The sequence below is a fragment of the Zosterops lateralis genome (genome assembly GCF_965231275.1).
Source record: "Zosterops lateralis genome assembly, chromosome: Z".
Lineage (NCBI taxonomy): Eukaryota > Metazoa > Chordata > Aves > Passeriformes > Zosteropidae > Zosterops > Zosterops lateralis.
The window spans coordinates 79,949,721-79,968,835 of record NC_139800.1 but is presented as its reverse complement, the minus strand read 5'-3'; the positions used below and the strand labels follow the sequence as shown (position 1 = coordinate 79,968,835).

At 45.4% G+C, this 19,115-nt stretch overlaps 1 protein-coding gene across 1 annotated transcript; it reads left to right on the top strand.

Annotated features, from left to right (window-relative positions):
- Positions 1–1,164: 1,164 nt before the first annotated feature.
- LOC310922608 (rho GTPase-activating protein 20-like) lies at positions 1,165–18,646 on the top strand (the record flags this gene model as incomplete). The annotated part of the gene is made up of 14 exons (XM_083883277.1): positions 1,165–1,244; positions 3,533–3,703; positions 4,228–4,377; positions 4,898–4,939; positions 5,666–5,750; positions 6,634–6,711; positions 6,886–6,952; positions 8,228–8,416; positions 9,141–9,316; positions 9,836–9,997; positions 11,064–11,173; positions 12,074–12,263; positions 12,839–12,956; positions 13,517–18,646. The coding sequence occupies 14 exons, from the start codon at positions 1,165–1,167 to the stop codon at positions 15,247–15,249; spliced, it is 3,351 nt and encodes a 1,116-aa protein (XP_083739403.1). The 3' UTR covers positions 15,250–18,646.
- Positions 18,647–19,115: the final 469 nt, after the last annotated feature.

Below are 19,115 nucleotides of genomic sequence, written 5' to 3'. Positions count from 1 at the left end.
ACAATGTGATGAACACCAGTCATGCAAATTGACTGAAATGGCTCTGTCCTTTGTGTTTCCATCACTGATATGAGGATAATACCTTCCTCTGACATCACAAGAATGGTAATGTCATAAGGTGCTGAGCTGCAACAGCCTTGCATCCTCAGAGATGGGACCAGTGAGCTCACATGCAATGAATGTTTTCACTGTTCAGCACAGACCTTGAAAAGTACACAGTTAACAAATGCAACATACTTTCCCCATAGGAGAAACCATCCTCCCTCATCAACCAGCAATCATGGTTTCTTTTATTCTTAGAATTTTTCATATTTTGTAACATTCAGAAGTCAAAAGATCAGTAAGTCTCAACATGCTCTGAACTCCCTGGCACTTAAAGCTCCAACATAGGCAAATGCTGAAATTAGAAATGAGCCACGGGACAGATTTTCCCATGCTTACTAATCAAGAGTCACTGATGTAAGGATTTCTCTCCCAGGCTAAAATCTCTCATCTTTCTCCAGCACAAAATTTATTTAGCAAATAAAAGGAGACCTATGACCTCTGTATATGTTGACTTGCATAGTTATGATTTCTAATTCTCAGGTCTCACGATTACAGTCACCCCAGTTCTGTGTTATACAAGACTTGGTGGCTGTGGCTGTTAAAAAAGACTCAAGTGTCTTGAGGTTAGGCTGCCTGAGAGGGGCCTAGTAACAACCTGTTTGCTGAACCTGTGAGTAGTGGAAAATGAAAATAGAGAAAAACATACTAAGGAACCTCATCCATTCCTCCAGCTGATAAAGCACAACTCCCTGGAGTATTATATGCTCTTCATATCTTTGCCTGGTCCTGTTTTAAATTGTATTTCTATACCTTTCCTTAACAAACTATTCCATGGCATGAATGTTTGGAAGTTTTTATTGAACTTCATACTTTGGTTTTTTCCCTCTGTTTATTCATATAATTACTTTGAGATTTGGCTGTGAAAACATAAATGTGAGAGTTGGCCAGTGTTTCAATGATCAGGAAGGGGAGGGAGGTGTCTCACAGCACAGATCATGGCTTTCAGTACTGAGATTTAGTGATTATTAGCTAGACAAAAAGAAAATTTGTAGAGTGCAACGAGCAGGTCAGATTCCAAGGTGGCCAGGCTAACTTGAATGTCTTTTTGTCTTGCAGAAGATGAAGCCCATTGTCCAAAGAAGACGATCTACCTCATCTGCCATTACTAAAGCTCTTGGCAAATCAAAGTCCCATTCCAGGTAGAAAAAATACCTTTCTGACTCCTGTTTCCATCTTTCAGCCATGTCCCTGTCAAGGGACAGCAGCTTTCCCTTACTTCCATCTCGGGTAGTGGAAAGCTGCCCCCATGCCCACATCCCCATTGAGTGTCTGCTGATGCTTTGCTCCTGCAGTGTGAGGTACCAGGAGTGTCAGGAGAGAGAGTCAGGGAGCTACATGCCAGACATGCACATCTTCTGCTGGAACACTAAGTGTTCTAGGTTAGCCCTGAGCTGACCACCCTAGGCCAGTGGGAGCTGAGTCCTCCTTCACCTCTTCCCCTCCTGCAGCACTGTGTCACTGCTAGAGACAGATACGGGGATACCATGGTGCTTTCTGCCTTGCTCTGATAGCAATCTTGTAAATAACATTTGCTGAGAGATTTGTTTAGTTTGATTTTTTTTCTTTCATTGTAAGAAAGAGAAGGTAAAGCTGAACTGATTGACACTTTGGTCTGGACCAGCCCTCTCAAAGAATATACCTTTTGTGTCACACCATTGGTGATCAATGCACAGTACAGCTTGCTTCTCTGGAATGAGGGGTGGGGAGGTGTCAGGATCATTGGATGCGAAGGGCAGGACTGGTTTTCATTTGGTTATCATTTGACAAAGTTATGTGACTTCTTTTTCTTTCCTCCCACCCCCTCTAAATTGCAGTAGGAAAAAAAAAAGTGAGGAAGAGAAACAAATTCTTGACTTTATTTGGCTGGAGAACATCCTTATGAGGGAGGGAAGCATTAAATGTTTCTTGTGATGGATTGTTATGGAGGGAGCTGGTCCAATGCCATCTTTGCTTAGGCCATGAAAGCATCAGTGAGATTTTTTTGCTATCCTGCCATTGTGTTTATAAAGCTGGGTAATCCTCCAGTTTTAGGAAATCCACTGCTTGGGATTGTAAGATGCTGTGGCTCCCACTGCTCAGTTGATGGACATGGAGAGCTTTTAATATCATATCTGAAGGTGATTAAGCTTCTCACTTACAGCCCCACAGCTGCATAAGTCAAGGATTCACTTGGTGGTGGCTGTGGAGGAGGGAAGAGGGAATTTCTGTTTGCCAGAGCACAGGTGTTCCTGTGACTGGGGGAGAATTTTAGTAAAGCAGCTGCTGGCTGGTTTAACCTCACTCCTGTGAAATCAACTGAGTTCAGTTAGGAGGCCAGTGGAAACTGGGTTAAGACCAACAGCGTCAAAAATGCTACACTTGCAGCTCGTGTGGTTTTTTATTTGTTTGTGTAGAGTGTCCTCAGAGTAGAGGGTAGGACAGTAGAGCAGTAGAGGGTAGAATTGAGCAGTAGAGCAGAATTGTTGAGGGGTAAAGGCAGGGCAAGTATTCCTGCCTGCAAGCAAGATACACATTTCTGTCTATGTGTAGAGACAGGAGGATCTCTGTGAGTTTTTTTCTGTGTCAGTCTAAGGCCGTGTCTCAGAGGTTCACTAATTAAGTCAGGCCCAGGCACATGAACACACAGTGTGAACAGGAACTCTTCCATGTTCACGCAGCACATCCCACATGCTGACACCCAGAAATGGCTGTGGGAGCTGCTGTTTGCCAGCTGACCTGAGCCCAGAGCAGTGCTGAGGAGGTGCTCTGTGGGGTGCTGAGGTGCAAGTGAGGAGATTGCACCTGGCAGAACTCTTCCAGCTGGGGACAGCATAAGGACAGGGTCTGGTTCAATCCCCATGCTGCCGTGCTGACTGCAGTCAACACGCAAAATCCCTCAGGGATTTTTTGGAAATGGTGAGCACCTATATGAATCTCGGTGGAAACAACAAGCTGGATGGCAGCCAGGCAAGCCAGAATCAGATGTCTGGAATTAGATGAGTACATGCAGTTCATTTTCTTTTTGCTGCAACTCTTGTGCTGACAAATTGTTCTGTCTGGATGGAAAACATGCGCAGAAAGGGCAGTGCCCCCCACGCCCAGCTGAGCCATGCCATGAGCCATGGGCTCTCCGTGTTCAAGTCATAGCTCACACACAAGTGCAGGAAGCAAGTCTTTTACCTGAGTGAGAAATTACTCAAAATTACTACTGTTTCAGCAGCTTAATCTCACAAGATTTGGTGTGGGCATTTAGACAGTTTTCCATCTGTCTAAGGCTGGTAAAGTTAATTGTGCAGAGGCAGGTGAAGGTGGGTCATAATAGAGACCAATAGGGGCTGGGAGAAGCACAGGGTTTTCAGACTTCTCCAAAAGAGATGCCTGCATCCAATCACAAACCCTTCTAAGGAAAGCTTCTAACAAATTCATGTGATTTTTCTTACTCCTCCAGGGAAACTACTCTTTCCTCCTCCCACTCAGACAATGGGCTGCCAAGTGGGGTGTTCAGCAGCCCAGGCTCCACCTTCGTCCTGGATGATCGAGTGCAGCTAACCGTGGGTCTGCAGACCCAGGAAAGACATCTGATTTTGTTCAGCGATGTGCTGGTCATTGCCAAATCCAAGTAAGAGGAATTCCCACTCATTCCTTTTCCCCAGTAGGTGCTGTTGAAACCAGGCTCAGTACGTGGTGGGATTTTTGGGGCTATCCTGTGAAAAGCCAGGTGTTGGACTCAATGATCATGTGGGTACCTTCCAACTCATGAGATTCTGTGATTCTATGAGGTTCTGATCTATTTGTGGAGCACTCAGCAGCCTCCAAAACAACACTTCTTTGGAAATGTGGATCTAAAATGTGGCATTTCCCCCTTCCACCTTCACAAATTATTCTTGGTATTAATGTTTCACTCCATTTGTCTGAAGAAAAAGGTTGTCCAATCAGTTTTTCCTGTTTCCTTATGAGGTTGCTTGAAGATACACCATATGGGCAAGAGGCAGAAGGACGAAACTGACTTTCAGTCTGATGCCTTCTGTGTCATAATAAATTAAGACCTCTAACTGCATCTGCATTACTTGAAAGGAGCATGATGAGACTCTGGAGGTCTAAGTGTTATTCTCTGGCCTAAGGAATTAATAATTTTCATTGCAGATCCTCCTCCAGCCTGAAGCTGAAAAAGCAAGTGCATCTGAGTGAAGTGTGGACCGGCACCTGTCTCAGCGAGGTGACAGAGAAGAAGATGAGTCCTGATAATTCATTTGTCATTGGCTGGCCTATCACCAACTATGTTGTCACCTTCAGGTATCTTATCCAACATCAGACCTCCCTCTGCATCCCAGTAGCTATTCAGGCCTCCCGTGTGTCAAGTGAAACAATGACTGAGGCTAAAGGGCCCATTTCCTTTTCCATTTCCTTACCCTGAAGCCCGGGTAACCTGTGCTGGCAGCAGTAGTTCTAGGAACAGCACACATTGGGAAGGAAATACTAGCAGAAAGAAAATACCAATTAAAGGTCACTGCAAAAATAATGAAGGCCCACAAGATGAGTTAACTTCAACCTCACAGAAAGGGATTTGTCCCTTATCTGAACACTCACCAGTCTGACAGGAAGCCTGGTCCAGTTTGTTGCTGGGATTTTTTTTTTTTTACTATTATTATTTTTGTTATTTGTTAAAATAGAACAGAAGAAGGAAAGGACTGTGCTTTTGTTCCAGGGCTTTGCAGGAAGCAACTTTGACTTACAGCCATATATAAATGAAATTGGGTAGAGCTGTTACCCATTCAGCACTTGTTTGATGATCTGCCTCCCTTTTTGTCTTCAGCTCAGCTGATGTGAAGGAACGATGGCTGTCAGCGTTACTGGAGTAAGTGACCCTCCTTTCATCCTGCTTCCAGGTGGTTCCTCTACAGCCCTTAGAGAAATTAGCCTGTCAAATTGTGCTCTGATTTTCAGTATGTTAAGGACCTAAGTGCTGTTTGAAAAATCCACCTTTTGAAATCTGAATATAGATGCCCCTAGGAGAGTGCAAAGTTGGTGTTAACAGTTGGGAAAAAAGGAGATCCATCAAAAGATTATATTGTTGGAGCATCCTTTTTCCTTTGGAGCTGGTAGTTGACTTTGCTAATCACTGTGGAATTGTCAAAAGTGTTACTGATTCTTCAGACGTTTTTTGATTTTAACTAAGCTTTTTATTATATTGCATGTAGAGGCTAGTTTTTCTTTTTCTTTTATGTTTTATATGTTGCTTCCACTAACACCCAGACAGAAGTGTTAATATAGAGACAAAGAGGGAAGAAATCTTCTGATTTGTGGAGAACAGTAGTGATCCTGAGGGAACACTGGAAGGTATAATGCAGGACACATCTACCTGCACTGAAGTACTGCATGTGGGGGATTGTTAGTCTTTGTGCTCCAGGTAGATAAAGAAGTTTGTAAGAGCATGTGGCCTCACTATGAATATTACATTCATATATGTCATAATTAATCTGTATTTATCATAGTGCCAAGGAGGATGTCCCATCCAAATTTTAAGGCCCTTCTCAAATTTGATTGGGAAATTACATCCCTTCCCCTTCTCTCTGACTTTCAGGCATACCAATGAGATAAAACAAAATGACTATCTGAAGAATCTGACCCTTCAGATCGTTGTGCTGGATGATGACAACCGTTCTTCTGTAAGTAAAGCTAAGAACCTTCTCATCAGATCAAGACAACACAGGGGCCTCTGGAGTAGGGGAGGGAGTGCAGGGCTGTACTGGTATTCCAGTTTCAAATTCAAGCCTAGCTAAAAAGATTTAGAAGGTGTGCATCTGGGCATCTGCATCCTTCCCACTTGGAAGCCCACTTGGAGAGTTTTGGTTTGAGAAATGAGGAAGTAGCCAGACCCTTACCAAACAGCACTTAATTTTTAAGATTATTCTTCACCTCTGACTTCCTTTCTCTTTTCCTTTTGTTTCACTTCAAAACTCATTAACAGTTTGTGGCTGAGTGCCACAGTCAATTCCTATTTCCAGTGCTATGAATTGAGGATATTGATCGTGAAATCACTGGTGTGTTGACCTGAATTAATTTACTGGAATGTGTCCCAGTCTAGCATACATTTCTTGGCTTCATACCAAGCTTGGTGGGTCACATTTGCCTCCTGGGTATTCTTCCCTCAAAGAGTGACCCCTGTCACTCCTGGTTGATGAGCATTGCCATGTTCCATGATCACCCTTTTGAGTGACAGTGGCACTATAATCAGCCAAACACTGATGGGATCAAACAGAGCATCTGGGCACCACCCACCTCCTGTGATTTCTGCTGGATGAAATCTTTGGATGGTATAATAGACCCAGGACAGAAGTAGTGGAGAATAGCTTTCACTTTGTACACCCATCATCCTTTCTAGTGTAGTTGAAATTCGCACAGCTCATCCAACCATGAACATTTAGTAAAGACAGTCAGTCATTAGACAGAGATGTGACATCTTCCCCAGATTTTGAAGCTACAGGGAACTGCAACCAAACTTCTCACCTTTGTCTTAGCTTCCTGTATTTTCTCTGTTTGCCTTTCTAGACTACTGAAATCAAAGTGTCCAATGGGGAAACTGCAGAGAGTGTGATGAAGAAGACCCTTCTACAGCTTGGGCTCCCTGTAAGTGGCAGGTGACACTAAGGATGCTGGCAACATCTGGTTCACAGGATAGTGTGGGTGTGGATAAGTGTAGATTTGCTGTCTGTTGCTTTCTGAGTGGGGGGCAACCTCATGGACCCTCAATCTGGCCCCTCTCAACTAACATTTTTTTCTTCTCTGTTCCTCAACCAACAGGACAGGACCAGTGAACACCACCTCTGGGTAGTCTCAGGAAAAGATGAGCCTGCCTATCCTCTCATTGGTAAGAGCCCTCCCATATTGAGCATCATTTTGGCACTTAATTCTGGCACCAGAGGAACCAGTGATAAATTATATCAGTGTGTGTGGCAGAGACACATAACAAACATTGCACTCTTCATTTAAAGAGCAATGGTAGGGACAGTGTTGCTGATATAAGATGTGACATCAAATTGCTGTGAGATGTCACTTGGCTTTTATCATCTCAGCATCCACATTTAATCAAAGCATGATGATATCTTTGAAAAATTTCACACTTACCTCCCTTTTCCAAGCAAATCTGTGTATTTCTGGATGGGAGCCCATCACACTTTTCAGCAGATGCTCCAAATAAATGGGAGATCTTTAGACTGGCCTAAGATGTATTTTCTTTGCAGCAGATGTGATGCAGGAGTAGGACATGCCTCAAAGCCTAAGTCAATCCCTCTGGCTGCTGGTGTGAGCTTGCAGGGCTACAGGCTTGGAGGCTGGTCATACTCTCCTGCTCAGCTTTGCAGGCATCTCCTCATGGGCAGAGCAGGAGGTCAGAGGCAGCCTCAGCTCACCTTCACTGTCTGTAACAGAGGTGTCCACTGGTCTCTGTCAGACAGATATCTCCTGACACTTCACAGCCCCTTTGCCTTTGGGCTCTGTCAGAACCAAACCAATTGCTGCCGTCAGGTGGTCATTCAGAAAGAGTGTGTTAGATCTAGAGGAAAGCACTTTGGCAATTGAAAGAAGCAGATTTTTAGATGGTCTGTTTGTGACCTATAAGCCTCTAGTTAGGAAGCTGACATGTTTATCTTACTTTTTTGGTACTTACTTAGTTTTCATTGCATTTCAGTTCACAAATAATGAAACTGATTTCCACACAAAATGTTGTATTATATTGAAAATCCAGTTTGTTGCATTTGGGTTGTTATCTTCTGGACTGCTACCTTAATCCAATCCTAAACTGGCCTCACAAGCACGTGGGCCACTTGCATCAATGCCTTTGCAGACTGTTTATTTGAAAACTTTCCTTTTTAACAATTTGTGTTTAGGTTTTAGAGACTCCTCAGGCTTGAGGGAGGTAGGTGTGTATATGGGGGCCCATAGGATAATCAGAATGGAGGAGGGTGCTACAGATCTGCAGGGTTCAGTTTCAGAAATAGAAGGGACATTTTAAAATAAACCACTGAATTTTGTCTGTTGAGTTCTAAGCATTGAGATGACCAAAGCTAGAATTTTCCAATAACAATAAGAGTTTTTACCATAGTTCTGCATCTTTGCTTGCTCTTTACACAACTCTCTTCAACAGGGCACGAGCATCCCGTCAGCATCGCCTTGAGCTGTCTCCGGGACTCTGCTGACCAGCAACAAAGAACCAACAATAACACTCTCCTGGCTGATGGGACAGAGGCTTCCTTCCTTGCTCAGCTCCCAAAGGAAAAGCAGTGTCAGTTTGTCCTGAAACCCAGACTCCAAGCTCCCCTGCATCTGAGGAGAGGTAGGGGCTGCAGGAGTGTGGTACAGCCAGATAGAGACTTCATTGCTCTCCAGTGCAGTGCTGAACTCTTCTGGCATCATACATGTATCCCAGAGTTGCTCTCATACCTGAATGTAATGTAAAAAGGAAAAGATTGCAGAGAGGTGAAATTTCTCTGTGCAAATGTTCAGACTTAGCTCTCAGTTCTTCATTAGTCTTCAGCTGCAAGTCATTGCAATAGAATCATAGAAATGCTAAGTGGGAAGAGAACCATCAGTATCATCGATTCCTGGCCCCTTACCCAAGAACACCATCTGCTTTAGAGCATTGAACATACATTCCTTGAACTCAGGCAGCCTTGATGTTGTGACCACTTCCCTGGGGAGCCTGTTCCAATGCTCACCCACTCTCTGGGTGAAAAACCTTTTCCTGAGATCCAACCTAAACCTCCCCTGATTCAGCTTCATGTCATTTTCTCAAGGCCTATCACTGGTCACAAGAGTCAAGTCATCCTTGCACTGCAGAGACAGCAAGGTTCCCTGAAGAATGGAGATTAAGAGTTTTGCTGATGGTTGAGAAATGAACAGTAGTTTCACTGCTATATATTGTCTAACCATCCCCATTAAGAGTGCAGGTGGGGGTAGAAAGTGCTTGTTTTGCTGGGAACTCTGCCTCCAGTGTAGGTCACTCACTGTCCAGCAGGAGGACAGACAGGTGTGTAATGAAGGTCTGTGTTTTCTTTCAGAGTCCCTGCAGAAACACAGCAAGAGGAAGAAGTCGTTGATTGACTGGGCCCTGCGCCGCAGCACCAGCACCCCATCAGGCAGCCCTCCTTCACAGTCACCCACCACACCACGGAAACTCTTTGGCCTGTCCCTGTCCTCTGTCTGTCCTGATGGAATCCTTCCCAAGCCAATCATGGTAAGCAGCAGCCTGGACTGCTTGTCATGACATAAACTTGATGTGTTTACTTCAAAGTTTAAAGCCAATTGCAGCATTTATGAGGATTGAATGGGGAAGAGGACCATTGTTTATTTGTTATCCAGACTCAGCTCAGTAACAAGGGTGGGAACAACTCTCTCCTGGGTAATCCCTGTCACTTCATTCACAGACATCTGTCCTGTTTCAATGGGTGTCTCCAGGTCATCACCAGCTGACAAGGGGCAATGTCAGTGGACCCTGCCATGCTATGTAGACTCACTACAAGAGTCCCCTGGGCTCACACTTGTCACAGGATAAGCCCTGTGCCTGCATGAACTGTGTCTGCAGCTTAGCTGTCACGTTCTTATCCCTGGTTAGATCAGGATAAATCTCTTGTGTTGTTTTTGTCCCATTACTGACTTGGTCTTCTGCTAATTACTTAACAACACATGAAGTATAATATACACAAACAAGAGGGTAAAGTGTTAGGCTCTAAAGTATACCTGGGTTTTCTCTTAGGATATGCTGCTCCTTTTGTACCATGAAGGTCCCTCTACCAGGGGCATTTTCAGACGTTCTGCCAATGCCAAGACTTGCAAGGAATTGAAAGAGAAGCTGAATTCTGGAGATGATGTTCAGGTGGATGGAGAGTCAGTCTTTGTGGCTGCAGCTGTCATCACGGTATGTCTGGCCAAGTAACTCAGCTGTCTGGGCTAATGGTATCTTCCTTCTCTGAGGAAGCAATGAGTCTTTAAAGGTAGAGAGGATTTCAGGGGAACAGAAAGCATTTTCCAGCAAGGAGCATTTTTACCTGATGGCTTGGTGTGTTTGTGTATACAGAGGTACCTGCCTGATACAGTGACCCTGGTTTTCACATGCAGACCTTTCTGGACAGGGCTTCCTTTGGCACCTCCCTGTACCGAACCACCCCCAGGAGGAAATACAGTGATGTCCACATGCAAGGCAGCCATGATGTCTGTACAGTGCCAAATAACATGACAGATGTTGCACTGACATATGCATAAAACCCTTTGGTAGCAGCAGCACAGGTGTCCTTTGTCATTTCTGAATGCAAGGAAGAGGCTGCAGAAGGTTTGGGAGGACCTGTGCCATTTGAGGGTGGGACCCCCAAAACTGGAGCTGACCTGTGCTCTCTGGACCCCAAGCCTTCACCCTCTGATCAGTCAGGAAGCACGAGGGAAAGCAGCTGCTAAATCCAAGTTGTGGTGGGTGGGGTATGAAATTTGTGATAAGACCCATATTTCAGTAAGGAAAAGCCTGTATTTTGTACTGGCAATTAAATCTGGTCAGAGTAATTTAGGGACCAAAGTATCCAAAATAGTTCCCTTTTTTGTTGTTGGCCTGATATTCAGGCACTTCCCAACACAAGACATAGATTGAGTTGTTGAATATTCCCCTGAGAAAAACCAGCAGTCCTCCTAGCTGAGAATTGTTTTAGAGAGATATGTGCAGAGCCTCAGGGCTGAGTCCTCTGCTGGACTGGAGGTCAGTCCTGCTCTGGAGAAGGGCCAGAACATGAGGGCTGTCTGTTCATCCTGCAGTGCTGCCATAGAAGACCCTGAGGAAGACAGCTTGGTGGGCATGGGAGGGGAGAATGAACATGTTTGTGTAGTGTCTTGTTTTATCTTGTTCTTAATATGAATAAACAGTGACTATATGCATTGTGAAACTGAAACCAGGAATTCAAAACTGACCAGACTGCTCTGCATATATATATTTAATTCAGGATTTTCTCCGAAATATACCTGACAGTGTTCTATCCTCAGACATGCACGGACAGTGGATGGAAGCTGTGGACACAGAAAATCGGGCACATAAGATTGAAGCTATCAAAAGGTTTGTAAAAGCCTTTTAAAGCTTCTTTTGGTGGGAAAAGAGGAATCATATGGCTCTAAGAATAGCCTTAATTTTTCTGGGAGACTACTGGCAATGCTCCAGGCCACAGTGGAAGAGCTACAGCTGATTGCCAGTGTCACTGATCAGAAAATGTTCTTTTCAATGGTCTTTTTTGAACATCCTTAACATTTCTGACCCCAAAAAAGTAATTTAAAAAATCTCTTCTGGTGATTAGTTCAAATTACCAGAACAAGTAGACTGAAAAAGCATAATGATTCAGCCACCAGAACTGCATCTATAGTGGCAGAATTAGATATTTAATGACAGTAACTTTATTCTCATGTGCGTGAAATGAGGCTGATCATCATGTTGGCAGATGGAAGAAACAGACCTGTCAAGGCAGAGACATGGACCTTGAAACTGCTGCCCTGAGCATGAGCAGTTTATCAGCCTCCTGTTGGATATCCCGTTTATTCAACCATGGCTCAGCTCAGTTTTTGAACCTTCCCATTTAGCCTGGGCCTTCTTTATCTGTGTTAGCACATGACACAGCAGTGGTGTGGTCTGGCATGCTGTGGCCTGGAGCTGTCTCCTGTCTGCTCTGGGTTTTCCCTGTTTAGTCAAGGTATTGTGGGGAGCTCCCACATGCCCTGAACCCAAGTCCCTTGTCCCTCCAGCTCTGTGACCAGAGCAGGTGGGCAATTTGCATGCAGAGTTGTGGCTCTCACATGTGCTGGTGTAGGGGAATGACACAGATTCACTTTATTATGAAATGTGGATGTCTCAGGATGGGTGCAAAATGGCAGGAGGGAGAAAAAACTTTGAGATGCAACTGCTGGAATTCAAAGTGCAGATGTTTGTGAACAGCACTGTTTTCCTTTTTTTCCACTCCCTGAATAGTCTTGTCAACCAGCTTCCAGAGGCCAACCTCATCTTACTCAGACACCTCTTTGGAGTTCTCCATCATATTGAGCAGAATTCTGGAGTGAATCAGATGAATGCCTTTAACCTGGCTCTTTGCATAGCACCCAATATGCTGTGGCTACCGAGTCCCACTGGGCCTGAAGAGGAGAGCCGGTCTACAAAGAAGGTAATCTTCCATGTCTTTGCCTCACCTCTGTGTTCCCTTTTCACTGCTTTTTATGGGCATTGCCTTTTGTAGTCTAAAGGAAGGCATAGGGCCAATGACTAGGGGCATCCAGGCCCCATCCTTTCCTCTGTGGAGCTGTACCCATGCTGGGAGGGGTTTAGCTCCTCAGACTGTCCAGGGTGAAAAGGGAAGCAGTGATTGCTTCACCAGGTGAACTTCCTATATAGTCAAGCAAGCACAAGAAAATTGGAGCAGCTGAAATTGGGCACTGATACCTCATCTGGGACAAAGTAAGCAATGAGCACAACAGTGCACCAGAAAGGAGGAATGCTTGCCTGTAGCTTATGAGGTGTAAGCAATAGTGAGGAAAACTGTAGAATGTGCTACACCTGGCTCAGAGTACCAGTTCTCATAGTTCACATTCCTGCCTCAGGTGTTCATACAGATGCACTGCCACATCATTAACAGCGTCTTGAGGAAATTGCATCTTTGTAAAAAAAAAGGGAATGATCTGGGTATGATTTTACTTGCTCTGTTTTCATGAAACTGTATCTGTGAATTCCTTTCTTTGCCAGGTGGCCTTGTTAGTGCAGTTTCTGATTGAAAACTCAGGAGAGATTTTTGGGGGTGATATTGCTTCCTTGTTCCAAAAACCTGACAAAAAGAAGTCCAAAAACTCAGCAGAATCTCTGGGTAAGTTGGTGGTAGTAAATCTTCCAGAAATATTTAAAATCTTTTAATAGGTAAAGTCCTCAGACAAAAGAATTTGCTTTACCTTCATGTTTCTTCTAAGGAACAGCATTGAAAACCAGTTGGGTTTGGTTTTCCCTTTGCCTGTCAAGCATAGACAGGAAGAGATAGCAAAGCAGAAAGCAAAGGGCTGAGGTGCAGAAACTCCAGCGTGGTCCCCAGAGATGACTGTCTTTCTCTGTGGCTGCTGTTAAACCTACTCTAGCCATTGCAAGAATTTAGTGTAGCCTTAGCACTGCCATGTCCTAGCAGTATTTTCCAGGTTAGTTCTGCAAAGCTAAACCACATGGTTTGTATGGAAAAAGATGGAGTTGTCTCTGTTAACTGTCCTATGAATACAGGCCAGTGGTGAAAACTGGTCATCAAGCCAGATTTTTTTTTATTATTTCCTGTGAGAATGATGGATCATCTCTGTTTTTCCATGAGATTGATACAATTTCCCTGTTTTGTTTGTGAGGTGTATATATATATGGCAACAAATTAATTTGTGTCCTCTGCCCCAGACATAGGCTCGGCTCAGCACGATGATTCCTCTGATGAGCTGGAGTTTTCCAGTTGTGATCCAGAAGGGCCAAAGCACCACCTGGAATCTGAAACAGACGCCATTTTTGAAACACCCAGCAGCTTGTTACTTGATGAGGAGCAGAAAGACTGGGACTTGTTCAGTGAGATCACAGCCTACTACCAAAGCAAAGCCCAGACCAACGCCAGTGCAGACAGCTACGAGCTGCTGGAGGAGGACGGCTCCTTCTGTTCCATCGGCTCCATACGCTCGCTCAGCCCGGCCAGGGACCGGTGCTCCTCGGAGCCCAGCGTCTGCCTCAGCTCCCAGCTGCCCGCACAGGGCCACGAGCCTGTGGCCCGCCAGTCCAGCTGCGATGCCACCATCATGAGCAGCCACACAGACTACATCCACAGGCTCAGGCAGCTGCAGATGGAGAGCCAGAAGCTGATTGATGAAGGCCTAAGCCCTGGGGTTAATAAGGTCAGGCAGAATTTGTGGCAATCACCTCAGACCACCTCCAGGGTGAAGCAGCTCAGCCTTCAGAAGTCCAGTCTGTCCAACAGGTCCAGCTTCTCCAGCCTGTCCTCTACCACCACCTCCCCGTCTGCCTCCTCACTCAGCTCCTTAGACAGTGCTTTCTCCTACTGCTCAGAGTCGTCAGCCATTAGCCCCACAGATGTCTCATCCCTCCCGTTCATGTTTGGCACTTCTGCCAGGCTTCATGCTGTGTCTCCCACAGCTGCCAAGAGGTTCCAAAAAGAGGGGCACAAATCCTTCATATCTCCTGTGCCTTTACGTCTGTGCAATCTGGACAGTTGTCATGAGGATGAACCAAAGGCTGAAGAGAGCAGTCGTTGCTCTGGAGAGCAGAAAAGTTTTCCATGTGTTAGTAGAGCTGCCATGGGAAGCCCATTCACTGACATTGACTGGGAAGAAGAGAAGAGACACCTGAATTGTTCAGGGTGCCCTGGCTCAAGGAGCCAGGATTATACCAAAGAGTTTGAGCAAAGCCCTGAGTACCCAGCTGCCAGCCCATCCAGTGAGACATCCCCACAGGTCAGCCACCAGCAGCACAAGGAGAAGACAGTGAAGAACATAGAAATCAAAGGCATCGATAACTGCCCTCTGAGCCAGGAAAGCCTGAAGCGCACCAAGATAACTTTTTATTTGGCCCCAAATAAAGAAAGCCCGTGTGGGTCTCAAGTGGGAGAAGAGGAGAGATCTGTGACAAACACCTGCAGCAGAGACTCACCCAGCAGCAGCAGTGAGCAGGGCCTGAGCTTGCAGACTGTGAGAGTCCACATCCCCCAGACACTTTTCTATGGGCAGAACACCCCGCTTGTCCTGCAGTCCATCTCCAGGCGCCACTACCATGAACCAACAGTCCCACCCCTGCAAGCTGAGCACAGGGAAAGCCCCCAAAGTGCCTCTGCTCCCAAGGATCTGGAGAGACAACCCGTGGAAATGGCGCAGGCGCCAACACAGGGCAAGGACTTTGACACGTTCAGCCACACCATCCGCATCATCCTCCCTGACTCCATCCGAAACACCATCAGGGACTATTTCAAGCATGATGAGACAGAGCCCTGTCCCACAGCAGAGGTGGAAGCAGTGGAGAAGGAACTCCTCCGGAACAGGGTGGAGTGGCTCAGAAGCCAGCCTCTGGCAGAAGTGGCCGCAGAGGAGCGTGACACAGACACAGCAGTGTTTGCAGAAGAGACATTTGTCTAAGGCAATGGATGTGGAGGAACTAAATATTTTTTTTGTGTATGTGCAACAGAAAATATTCTGTAATATATGATCAGGGTGTGAAGAATTTAGCAGGCTGCATGGGGCGACAAGTGTAAAGGCATACCAATGTGTATGCATTATGGGGATCAATACTCATTTTCCTGGGAGGTGGGGGGGCTGTTCTTGTGTTTTCTTTATGCCCTTTTCTGATGGAAGAGACTTCACTGGCTGGATGTGGAGTGAATACCACCAGATTCTCCCTGTCCTTGAATAAGCTGACCTGTACAGGGCCTGCCTCCTTTTTTTTATATATAGCAGGAAAAGAGAAACATTGCTTTATTTTCTCCAGTCAGCTGCTGATGGGCATGAATGACTGGACAATGGGGATAGCTAAATATAAATTAGTTAAAAATCTTTACACTTGCACAAAACCCACCATTATTTACTGTTCGTCACAACCATTCATCCAAAGGAAAATCCTTCACCTTCATTCCAGAAATCACTGCCGCTTCACTCTGCTCATCTGTTGCCTGCTCTGGTCCAGCTCATAGCATGCATCCATTATTGGCTGAGGCTGGGTTCCAAAATCAGCAGCTGGAGCCTAGAGTGCAAAATCCAGCATTCACTGACAAACAGCATGTGTAACATTTTAAACCCAAGATTGCTTTTTTCTGGAATTAATTATGCAATGATTCTTTCTTCTTATACCTTCCCCAAAGTTAGCACTTGACAGAGACACAGTTGCTATAAAGGATTTTAGTAATGTCACTTTGACAGGGCTGTGAATGTTCTGTGTCCTCTGGGAGTATCTCAGTAGCTAGAAGTTTCAGTCCTAGTGAAAGTTGACAATTTTATGTTGATGCTGATGCCCCTTTCTAGAGGCAGCATGGATGATGCAACTGGCCAAATTCCTAGTCATGCTGAGAGGGGCTTGAGCAAGGGCTTGGTTTTAGCACGAGGTCAAGGAGATGTGGAAGTTGTCAGGAATGTGGCTGTGTAGATGCTGAAGCAGAGTCACATCTGGCCAGAAAGTTATCCATCCATACACTGAAACTGTGCAGGCTTCATCACCGATGCTGACTCAGAGAAACACCAAGTTCCCACTCACAAAGTATGTGGCCCTGTGCGCTCCAGCAGAATTAAGTCTGGAGAATTCCAGGCAGGGATGTGCTGACCAGGCTGCTGGTAAGGACCACCAAAGAGATGCAGCCAGTGGACTCCTGAAGCATCCCTCAAAGCCATGCTCAGAAGTGCCAGAGATGTAATGGGACTTGTTAGAGGGTTGTGACACTGCCAGCTGAGCTCTAAAAAGACGCTGAGAGCACCACATTAGTTTGTTGTTTGACAGGTTGTTTTAAGAAAACAGTGGGAAAAGTCTCAAAGGTTAAAAAGGTTTGGGATGATTCATTTGAAAGTTACATGAGCGTTTTTTATGGTGGTATCTGTCAGAGGCAATCCTTTTACTCAGTGAACAGTGAATGGGTGAAGGAAAAGAAAAATACATGCATCCTAATGATTGAAAGGTTGTGCTTGTGGAATAAGTCTCCCTGCAAGTATTTGCTGAGTGTCTGCAAATAGCCAGAGCTGGAACTGCATGACAGCTGCCATGGTTCAGTCCTTGTACAGAGGGGAAAGCCACTCTGTAAAATTGTATAGTGTCAGATCCCTCCACTCATCTGCCAGGTGGAGCTGCCTATGAGGGTCAGTGACAGAAACCTGGCCCAGCATTCCAAGTCCAGATCAAATATTAGGGCAAGAGAAACAGGGAGAAGCCCAGAGCCCACTTTCCAAGGTGTATAGAGTTTGTTTTGTTAGATGGAGGGTGTTTAACTGTCAGATGTGGCACTCTCTGTCCCAGCTCGCCTTTGTGGCCACTGTACAATGAAAGGTGTATATAATCATAACACAACTCCACCACCACCAGAATTTTCCTCGCACATGAACAGTAACAAGGCATTCACAGTCTTTTTTTCCAGAGTTGTAACTGTATTAATAAAAGACACACAAGTTGTCCTCGTGGTGTTGTCACCTTTTGTTCCCTTGCTCTTGCTCCCCTCAGGGAGGTGAGGGTGTCAGCATGGTGGCATTTGTACTGAACTGCTGTGAAACACACCTTCAAGCCCAGGTCACACCACACCTCCCACGCTGGCAAGAAGCCTTCTGCCAGCACAGCAGTCTAGGCATTACTCCTGTCTTTTCAAGAAGGTGAAACAGCACTAAATATTAGAAGAAAAAGTCTGCCTATTCTTGGAAGAGAGATGATTCTGTACTCTAAACATACTAACAGATTGTAAACTCAGTGGCTGGGCTCAGGTCAAACCAAGGGGACCTGAACCAAATGCAGAGTAAGAGCTCAAAATCTGCATTACCTAAAAGGATTACAAGAAACTTAGAAAGAGATTAGAGAAATACTGGGAGAGGCAGGGAAAAGCGCAGTTTTCCTTGCCTCATCTTAGGCTGATTAATGTGGGCACGGTTTCCTGGGTAGCTCCTCTAACCCAGCTCTGTATTACAGCATTTTTCTTTATTTTAAACAAAACAAAATCCTGCAAAACGTAGCACAAACCAGAGTTCTGGCCTCAGAAATTTGCAGCCTCCCTTCTCCATGAGCCACACAACAATGCAACTCAGAGACCAATCTTGAAAATGTTCCGCAGCCCCCAGCTTGAAACAACAAGAAATAACAAATACACCGACATTTGGTTGGCTTTCTGCCTCAGAAAGGCCATATTTTCCCTTAATGTATAGCCCTGAAACACAAACAGGCTTCCCTTCTTTCTCTGCCTTTTTTCAGCTTAGTCCACGCTGGCCTGTCACATACTGAAATACCCCACAGGATGCAGATTCTTGGGAAGTCAAGTTACATGGTCACCATTCAGGAAACGAGGAGCCTTGAGGGCCTGCTCCCAATTTAGACCAAGGCCAAACAAGTCCAGCTCATCTGCCTTGAAGAGAAATGACTCACACGCTTCAGCCTCATCTTATTTCTGCTCAGGATATAAGATTTCTTTCCTTATCCTGCAGGCTGACAGAAACGTGATGGGAGTGCCCGAGGCAGCTGTAGGTTTACTTTAAACTTTCCAGTTCTATTTCTGATGTTTCAACTGTCAGGAAAGCCAGGCTTCCAAGACATACTCTCCCCCATCCTTTGCAGACAGCTCCTTTGTGCAGAGGCACCTTTGAGGGACAGACAGCCTCACCAGAGTAGCACACTTTGACTCATGCATTTCACTGGTAACAGCTCGTCCTAGAAACTCTTTCTTCAGAGGCCATCCATACCCTGAAGAGGAATCCTTCCAAGCTAGAAGCTGCTCCCTCTCCCTTGCCATCCTGCCAGGATGTGCAGAGAGCTGACACCTTCCAGCAGCAACCTGGGGTCCAGCTTCAATTTCAGAACAAGGTGTGTGCTGGGGAGTGGGACTGCAAAGCTCCAGATCACCTTGGTTTGGCAAGTGGTGGCATCAGGAGGGGGAGAGACTTGAAGTGCTGCTGAAGGTGATGGCGTAACTGCTTTCGTTTAATCCGTATTTGTTCTCTTTTCTGTTTTTTTTGTTTTGGTTTGGTTTGGGTTTTTTTTGTTTTGTTTTGTTTTGTTTTGTTTTTCTTACAATAAACCTGGGAAAGCTGGAGAAGAGGTTTGGGAGATACAAGCACAGCCTGGAAGGCTTTTCTGATGTGTTTCAAAGCAAAGGGCTACCCTGTCACATGCCAGGCACAAGCCTGAATCCTTGGTATAGCACCACATCTGTGATCCACAAACAGGGCTGGAACTCTGCAGAAATCCAAAAGCCACCCTGCTGATGTAACCTCCCACAGCACATGGTTCTGGCCCATGCCAGCAAATCCTATCCTTCTGCTAAGGATAA